The 9,797-nt window shown below is 34.6% G+C and overlaps 1 protein-coding gene across 3 annotated transcripts; it reads left to right on the top strand.

The window, feature by feature from the left end:
- The first annotated feature begins 465 nt into the window (after positions 1-465).
- On the top strand, positions 466-4,564 carry LOC129894725 (uncharacterized). Of its 3 annotated transcripts, none has more exons than XM_055970380.1 (3): positions 466-765; positions 2,235-2,379; positions 2,634-4,564. In XM_055970380.1, exons 2-3 carry the CDS (start codon positions 2,241-2,243, stop codon positions 4,076-4,078), a joined length of 1,584 nt encoding a protein of 527 aa, XP_055826355.1. In that variant the 5' UTR covers positions 466-765; positions 2,235-2,240; the 3' UTR covers positions 4,079-4,564. The 3 variants fall into 3 exon arrangements, with proteins under 3 accessions (XP_055826355.1, XP_055826356.1, XP_055826357.1); XM_055970381.1 differs by lacking the exon at positions 466-765 and adding an exon at positions 865-1,209; XM_055970382.1 differs by lacking the exon at positions 466-765 and adding an exon at positions 865-1,209 and having other exon boundaries at positions 2,225-2,379.
- The last annotated feature ends 5,233 nt before the right edge of the window (positions 4,565-9,797 follow it).

Here is a 9,797-nt window from a genome sequence, read left to right as displayed (position 1 = left end):
GTCTCTTAAATGTCACATTCATGTCAAACTCCCAATTTTAGCAGTAAAAATACTCTTTTTGTTCATATTTACTTGACACACCTCTTAAGGAGCAATCAATAAAATGAATTCAAAGAAAATAACTAAATTAATAATAAAGATAAATTTAAAACTAATAGATAAATTATCTATTAATTTTTTAAATTGGACAAGTAAAAAAATAATAATATATATATATATATATTTAGTATAATAAACAATTAAAAATAAACTAAAAGAGTAAACACTTTATTACATATTAAAAATGGTGAACGTGAGAAAATTTCACACGAGAAAGGATAAGTAATTATCTTTCACTATATCCTTTTCCATATCCATACAAATAATAAATAAGAGTAAATAGCCACAAAAAGAAATAATTCGAACACGTGATATTTATTCCAATATAAATCAGCACGTGAATGACCAATTAATTTCTAAACCAATTAGGCTACTAAATCTCATCGGGATCCGTGCAATTATTCACCTAGCCAAATTACAATTGGCGCAACTTTTTGGAACCTCCAGCGTTGCTAATTTCGGACCCGCCCGATAACAGATTCCGCAACCCACTAGGGCTCTAGCTTCACCTTTTTATCTTCATCGATTTTCCCCCAATTCCATTCCATCTTCTTCTTCCCCACAAATCGACCTCGATTTCTCCTCGGAAAGTTCGAATCAATCTCCGATTTGTCTAATTCGTTGTCTCCTCTTTCTATTGACACCTCTTTCGGCTATATCTGTTAGGTAAATCGAATTTCGATTTTAGGGTTTAGATCTCTTCTGTATCTTCTAGATCTGTTCGATTCATTGCTTGTTTTGTAAAATTCATCGGTTATTATATCTTTCTTTTGTTTTTGCTTCCTTGATTTCTCTGTTTTTTGTGAAAGAAAAACTGGGTTGATCTTCTTTTGATATTAATAGTTTGTGGATTTTGGGATTTCTTGTTTCATCCGTTTCCTTTCGCCTTCAATTTAATTTCCTTGAACCAATTTTGGGTTGAATTTTATTATTTTATTTTTGATTGAAGAGTTGAATCTGATTTTGGGGATCTAGGGTTAGGGTTTTCATAAAATTTGCAATTCTTATTTTTACCCCTCAATTTGCCAAAAAAATAAAATTGTTTTACCCCCAATTTCTATTCCCGTCCTCGAGTTGTTCAAATTGAAAAATCCGCTACACCAATTCAAGGTACCCGAATTTCCCCTAATGTCAATTTTGTTGTTTCATATGCTACATGTAATTGGTCAAACTTATGGGTCTCTTTTTCAGTTTTATTTTCTTTAGGGCCACAACACTATAATTATGATTTTCTTTAGGGCCACAACACTATAATAATGAAACTACTTTCAGTGGCGTCACTGTTCTATTCCCGTGCCACGTATCACTAATTAGGTATTAGAAACTTAATCAGCTTCATGATTACTGTATGCACTTATCGTAATTAGCCTCCTTTGGCTGGTTTATATGTTGTCGTGCTTGCCAATATAGTCTTGTCTTTGTATTTGTTACAATGAGATGGGTATTTTATTTGCTGATTGCGCAGCCCTAAAAGGAAACTTGATGTTTGTATTTTGTTCCCGTCAATATCTTCTAGTGCGTATAACCATTCATAGTCAGATAGGTGCCCCTACGAGGCTTCAGGCTACTATGCTTGACAGCTCACCCGAGCAGAATCAAAATCTAGATAGAAGGGTCGTTCACTCCATATTCTTTAAGAGGTTGCTTGCGACGGTAGCATTAGCTAGGCAATCAAGACAGGTTGAATAGAGTCACTCCTGGGGTTGGCTAGTCACTTGATGAACGAATGAATGGGACTCCTTGTCCTGATCAAACCGGAGATTCTGACTACTGCTATCATTAAGTCAGTTGTCTGACTGTATTCCTAAATCATACTAACAATATTGTGTCGGTATTTCTGTTTATTGAGAGTTGCTGTGGTGTTTTTGTTAGTATATTTCTTTTCAGCTAGAAAATACAGTTATACTTGATTTTAAATGGTCTTATGAGGTTGTATAGCTGTGGGTTGAAATGCTCATCTTTATAGGTTTTCTGTGTTTGATTTAGTGGGATTTTAATGCAATTATGAAATTATATGCATTGCTACATATTATTAGAACACGTGGAACTTGAAGGCATTTTCCTTCTCTGCCTTTTATCTTTCAACTTCTTCCTTTTTACGTTCAAATATCTCATATATATTTAGTTCCTTGCAGCTAATTATGGTGCAAAAAAGGCCTTTTGGTGAAGAGGATCTGTATGAGGTTTCATCTAAGCAACCAAGACATGAACCCAGCTGTCAGCTAGTTTCCGTTTTGGAACTTTCTCGTGAATCAGTAGTTGTGGATGCTTATGCTTCAGGTAACAAGAAATTATTTTGTTAGCTCTGAGATATTCTTCACACTGTTTTTGCTGCTTTATGTACCATTGTGAAAAATGCTTCCAGTCACTGGTTGAGTGCTGTACACTGTAAGACCTGCCAAGTATTTTTAAGGTTGGAGTAGTTTTCTCTACACCTTACTTTACGGGCTCTTGTAAGAGTAGATTTTGGAGCTTAAATGAATATTTTTGCTCCATTTTCTGACGGACTGTCTGTTATCTATGGGTTTTGGTAGGTGGTGACAAGGACAACTCTTCAAGAATCATCCCTGATGCAAACAAGAAACCTGACAGTTACAATGTGGCTGAAGTTCTTTTTTCTTCTGAAAAGGAAACTGAGATGGGCATTCATGGATCTGCTTCAAACTCTTCCTGGCCCACCAGTAGCACCAGTGAGGAAGACATCAGGCCTGAGGCGCCTTTTCATATAATGTCGTCTCCTGAATATTACTATTTTGATCATCCGTTTAGGGCTGCTGCTCATCACAGGGAGATATATTCTTCTCTTTCAAGTAATCCTCAAAAGATGGTCCCTATTGGACCTGATTTTCAGGCAGAGCTACCAGAATGGACACCATGTAGTAACAAGGATAAGCCGTGCATAGAGGGTATGCATAAAACTCTGAGTGCGCCATCTCAAGCCGATGAAAATAAACATGCTGGAAGGACTATCATTCCGATGCGTAAAATGGAGCTACTTGCAGATCATGTCGAGACTCTTGGAGAGAGAAGAGTTGAATGCTCCTGTGAAGATATAGGTTCCATAAGATGTGTTCGGCTAGACATCATCAAAGCAAGGGAAAAACTAAAGCTAGCCCTTGGCGAGGAGACATTTGTTAGGTTGGGTTTTTGTGACACGGGAGAGGTAGTGTCAGAAAAATGGAGTGAAGAGGAAGAGGAATTATTTCATGAGGTTGTATTGTCCAATCCTGCATCCTTAGGCAAGAATTTCTGGAACCATCTTGCTATTGAGTTTCCTTCACGGAGTAGAGAGGAACTTGTCAGCTATTATTTTAATGTCTTTATTTTGCGAAAACGTGCTGAGCAGAATAGATTTGATCCAATGAACATAGACAGTGATAATGATGAGTGGCATGACATTGTTGATGATGCTGACGAGGGAGCTAAAATGACGGATGAAGATGAGGATTCTGTGATTGAATCCCCAGCTTATCATAATGATCTCAGCTACAATATGATCCATGAGGAGCACGATAGACGAACATATGATGAGGATGTGGGTGAGGCTACATGGGAAGATTATAAGCCTGAAAGTTTTGGTAGCAGGAAGGTCTTCACTGATGTGCAGGAATCATGTCCTGGTAAGTTGTTTGATAGTAACAGCAGTTATAAACTTAATATGCAGCCTCAAGACCATGGACTATCAAATAAAGTGGTTGAGCAAGAAGTCCAAGGTGGCTCCTTTACCACTGATGCAGCTGGGGTTACTTCAGAATCATCACTAGGGAAGGTTAACAACGATAAACATTGGGCAAGCGATATTGCTGCTATGTGCAGTGGCACGAAGCATGATAGTCTGTTGGAGTCATGTAATGGCAAAGAATGGGATGTTGGGTACTTGAGCTGTGCCAGAAATGAAGTTGATTTGTTACCAACACACACTATGATTGAAGAAGTCTTTGGTGATGGAGCCTGGATATACAAGAGCCGAGATGTTTAGGGGGTTAAGCTTTAGTCCGACTCTAGTTTCTCTTTCAACAAAAAAGAAGGGGTTTTTGATTCTTTTATTCAGGGGTTTAGCTAAGTTTTGACACATTTACATTCATGCTGTAGAGGCTGGGCTGTGTGGTGGAATCAATCTGGTAATGTTTCATGTGTAGGTTTCAGTTTCCCTTGTATATTCATAATGGTGGGAGTATTTTTTTTTCCAACCCAGATGTAAGAAATGGCATTGCAAGGGTGTTGCATGAGCTGATGGACGCTAAACTTTTGGAGCTGACAGTAGCCATCATTTTGTTGACTTAACACCAGATTCCTAGGAAGCTTTTGTCTGACAGTAGGTTCTTAAAATAATATTTGTAAAGTTAGCTATATGGTCAATTAAGCCATATTTCAAAAAAGGAAGATGAAGATCCTTTTAAATTATTTAAGTTTAGTTCTGTACAGAATAACCACTCTTTTTTATTTATCCTCTTTCTATTTCTCAGCCTGCGACTTTCAATTGGATATGAATACCTTTGATACACATAGAATCACTATTAAGACTCTGAATTTGCTGAAGGTATTCGTACCAGAAGTCTGACTTATCAGGCACCATGCTAGTTTTGCGTTTGTCCTGAGGAACCAAGAACATCAAGATACTTCCTTTTGTGGAAGGATGGGTTCTATTTGCCTATACTTTGTGGCATATTATTCGAGATAGAAGGGTTGGTTGTATTGAGAGTGGAGTGTAAACTGTATAATTCAACTTAGAAGGAGAGTTGGTTGCATTGAGAGTGAAGTGTTAACTGCTTGATTGACTTGACGGCATCAATCAAGTCAAGTCATGTAAAGAGGAAGCTCATGGCCGTAGCAGGTACTGGTTGTGGCCATCACTTCTTTATGAAGACATTGATTGGCCGGGTATCTGCTATTTTCTACCAACACATGTATTGAGTAACTTTATTGTTTACAAATAGCTTAAGCGTAATCTTCCCTAATAACTTTTGTCTTTTACTAGAATTCCCACCTTTTCCATTCGAAGTTTGCACCAACTTCATCACTTAAGACACACCCTTGAGTGCAAGTAATCAGATAAATAGTAGAATCCTTTTACGGGAATGTGAATTTACTCCATACTTTCTGAATTTTTCAACAATATATATACATATAATATGAGTAGAAGATATCTGCGCCTGCTATGACAATGCACATCGCACCCTTAGATGTAACTGTGGGCCATCATAGTGACTGTCAACATGTAGACAATCAGCCCTTAGATGCAGCCGGAGACAGTGGGTAATTCCAGCAGGACCTGCGTGTGCCTTTTTAGTGCTTATGGGCTTTTTGATTCTGCCACATCTCAAGCTTTCGTCCAATTGAAATATCCTTTAAAATTCTACTACTACTGTCCATTTGACCTGACAAGAGAGAATTGCTGCAAACACTCCTCACTTCTAATTTTAAAATTGTAGATTCGAACTATCAAAAATAAAAATAAAAAATGGAAAAAGAGGGTGGGCATTCCTAGGGAGATATATGTACATATAAATGAAAATCCATTCAATGTTTCCCATGCCCTTCCTAAATCAAATAGCTCAATTCATCCCAATTTAAATATCCTTATGCATGTACCTTTCACAATTAAATCTTCAAGTTCTAACTTTGGTGTGATACATTTTTCAATTAAAACTATCTTTTTAGCTATTACCATGCTATCTTTTCTAGCTATCATTATTACTATAATATAGTTACACAAAATGTGATGATAGATTATTTAATAAAGGAAAGAGTTATTGCACTTTTCAATACATTCCATTGTTATATGCAGTAATTTAGATCATGACAATGTTCAGACATGAAAGAAACAATCTTTAATTCTGGCACCCCACATGGGGTTTTATATAGAAAGGGGAAGTAGCAAAGTACAGGTAGCAAGTACCCTGGGGGGTGGCTTATATTAACAAAATTATGAAGTCAAAGAAGTAGTGGCAGAGTGCTCTACCCTAACCAATTCTTGCATGATAGATGATATCCATCCAAAGGAACAGGTAAAACATAGGTCCCACATAAATAACTTCAGTTGGGATTTTTTTTGTTTATAATTTCATTGACCCCTTTTTTATTTATATAATATATGATATGAGTATTCCTTAAGCATTGCTGGTGAGATGAGATGTTGCCATGAATGAACACATGAACCATTGTCCATCTCATCTGTATAAAAAAAAAGTAACACATGCACCCTTTATCATTATTAGCCTTTTTATAACCACATATAATAAATAAATAAATAAATAGAAGAAAAAATAAAAAAGAAGAATTAGCGGTGGATGGATTCCTAGTAGCTCCATTTATATGTAACTACTATATTTGCATACGTGAGATGAGACACATAGTCTGTGCCATTGCTTGACAGATTTGCTTCCACTAGAAGTACTGTCATATATAATATTGGTTTCTTTTGCTCCTGTTATTTTCTTGGGTCAACGGTCTATCGAATACAAACCCTTTATCTTATAAATAAGGTTTATTAGACGTTAACTAGTGTACTGAATATTTGATACCTCTCACCAATATATGTATCGAATAATTTCACTAATAAGGAATGGAAAACATGATCATTGTAGCTTATTTTTCAAAAAAAAAAAGAATTAGAATTTGAATTCCAATTTCAAATGATTCTCGCCTACTTCATTAATCATACAATCTTTCCATTGCGTGCTTCTACACCAATATTTCAAATAACAAAGATTTCTTGTAATTGTATATGATCATGCCCTTATATAGTTTAGGATTTTTGGGTAAATTTGGGGTAGAGTAGAACGGATCTACAGTGTAATTTATATGTTCACGAGTCATACAAATTTTATTTACATATCAAGAAAGTTGTTGTATTTATAAATATTTAATTATAAACTAGCTTGAAGTCACTGTAAAAAGTTAAAGACTTTAAATCTTGAATTAGCCTGGAAGAAAAAGGTGAAAAAAGTTACTATCAAACTGTTGAGGTGAAAAAAGTTACTATCTAACTGCTCTCAACTTAAAGATACAGTTCAACATGAACCCTCAAGAGCTTAACCACCAAGGCAAAAACTAGCTAATATAGTTGTTAATTATATATTTTATATTAATTAAAATGGTTGACGTGCTTATCATTAAGGAACTTTACTTATATTCTAATACATCTTTAATCATGGAAACTGTATGTGTCACCTAGCTCTCCAGATCTCATATTCACACAAAGTGGGCCAATTAAGCTTAAAGATTAGCTTTACTTATATTAGTAGTACTAGTCAATACTCTTTCATTCTTAATCAAGGTATTTTCGTTTGAATTCTGAATATGACTTCAAAGAGTATGAAATGTTTACTGAAGAAACCTAGACCACCTAACGATTTCAAGAATCAGGTTCTTGAACTAGTGATACGAAATTAAAACTGTAAAGACAAGGCACAAAATTTATTGTGGAAAACTTCCTTGCTCAAGGGAAGAAAAACCACAACCTACACCTCGCAGGATTTTCCCCCAAACTTCACTAACTATCAAAGAGCAGTTTAGAGTACAACTTATTACTTAATAATCAAGGAACTAATTCAAATACCTAAACTCTAACGATTAACTATAATCGCAACTCAAACTCTCCAAGAAGTCAAACTCACTTCTTGTTACAAGCCTCACTTTCTACCTTAGAAAATTATAACTCAATAATATTTCTAAGTAGAGTTCAAACTCATAAAATAACTTTCAGAAAGAAAACCTAACTCTAGATCTTCTTTCTTTAATGTTTTTGCTCTTGAAATGCCACCTTGCTTTTTTGCTTGAAAAGACTCGATTTCAGATTTGTAAAAGCCACACAAATTCTTTGTACGCCATTATCCTTTTATAGCATTGATTTTTGAAGACCTAGTTGAGTCCTACAAGGAAAGCACAACTTCTGTTTTATACTACTTTCTCGGCCTTCTCACCACCGACCCGCTTGTGGAACCTCAATTTCCACGGGATTATTAGCTAGATGGTCAGAAATTCCGCATATTTTGACCAATTCAAGGTGAAAAATGGGGTTGCTCCCTCGGTGGGATATGTTTTTCCTTATAGGAGTCCTATTGTGCCGTCTTGACTTATACAAGGATTTGTCCAGTTTTTCGCGTCTGCCCACTGCACCATCCAACACGCAAATCAGGTTCCCATAATCTGGTTCTCAGTTATTATTATCAAAACCCTTCTTAAATGATATCAACATTTACCTTTCAAAGTGAAATTTCTCGATACGACTCCAAATTAATCGGATCCTAAAACGAATACTGAACCTAGAATAAAAAGTCAAATGAGAAAAGTACAATAGTACAACACATTGCTTTGTTTTGCTTGTGAATAAGTGAAGCTCCTCAGCAAGCCTCCTCCATTTCTGACCGACAAATTAACAAAGGCTTTGGTAGATCTTGCTTTGACTTGAGGTAAAAGGGATCTGTCACGAGAGTCACACTTTTATAATATTAGTGTTCGAGTTAATTTACGCACATATTCAGCTATTATACAATAAATATTTGTTACTTTAAGGAAATAAGAAGAAATTGTCTAGTTTCTTTTATTGGTTCGTTGGCATTATTTTTTTAAGAAAAAGGATCGGATGATTGCACTTTTGATGCCTCAATTATTTGTAAATTCTAGTTTGATCTTTATAATATATGGTTCAACACATTTAACTTTCATCAATTAAAATGTATGTTTTTTATCTGTTTATGTAGAGGTAGGTATATTATATTCTAACAATTAGTAGTACCATCAACTATAGATCGGGTAACAATACTAACTTAACAAAACAAATGAGTAATTAAATGGTGGAATAATTAATAATTATGGCAAATTTATGAATATTCAGAAGTAAAAGAATCAAAATTTAAACGTTTCGATTAATTGAAAGTTAAATATATTTAGTCAGATATCACTGGATTAAAATTATAATTTATTAAAAACTGAGGGACCAAAATGCTATGAACCTAAGAAAACCAACTTTAATTTGTATCTACATTTAAAAAGGAGAGTTAATTACGTACCCAATTAGGTAATTCTAAAAGAGTAATTTGCGTAACATCAGAAGAACTTACTTAGGTATAACGACAAATCACAGTTAGAAAAATTTAACCTTATTAATGGCAACATCTGTGAAACTGTGAATTGCAGTTTTGGATTCATAATGTATGACAAAAAAGGGAATTATTTGCTGAAATATAGAGCCTTGTACAATACATTTTTTTAACAAAGAAAATACAAAAAAGGAGAAAAATGTAAAAATTGACTTTAGAAAAATGTCATACACTACTAAAAAATTACTATTTTCCCATTGAAAAATATCCAGATATATTGATTAAACAAATGAGAAAAATAATAATACTATTTTCACATGGAAAAAATTAGGTTAGTATTTCAATAAGAATGTGTTATTCACAGTGAGTTGGTTTAGTAAAAAATGAGTGAAAAAACACAAATATCCCATTGATCCACGATGGAAAAATTCTTTATTTGTAATAGTGGTAGCTGGTGAAACAAGCATAAATTAGGAAAACTTACCTATGCTTGGTTAATTCAATATATACTAATATATGCATACAAATTTAATTTAAAACCTGGATATATGATGTAATTTTTCAAAAATAGAATTTGAATAAAAACCTTGAACCCTTAAATTCCGCCCCTGCCCATGCCTGATGTTTACAAAAACCCAATGATGAATGCATAAC

Source organism: Solanum dulcamara, chromosome 7 (genome assembly GCF_947179165.1).
Source record: "Solanum dulcamara chromosome 7, daSolDulc1.2, whole genome shotgun sequence".
In the NCBI taxonomy this organism is placed as follows: domain Eukaryota; kingdom Viridiplantae; phylum Streptophyta; class Magnoliopsida; order Solanales; family Solanaceae; genus Solanum; species Solanum dulcamara.
This window is presented reverse-complemented; position numbering and strand designations above follow the sequence as displayed.

What these genes read in the sequence shown, in the direction of transcription:
- LOC129894725 (XM_055970380.1), top strand. Translation starts at nt 2,241, where the DNA reads ATGGTGCAAAAAAGGCCTTTTGGTGAAGAGGATCTGTATGAGGTTTCA. An exon ending in TGTGGATGCTTATGCTTCAG is followed by an intron (nt 2,380 to 2,633) that starts GTAACAAGAAAT and finishes GGGTTTTGGTAG; the next exon opens with GTGGTGACAAGGACAACTCT.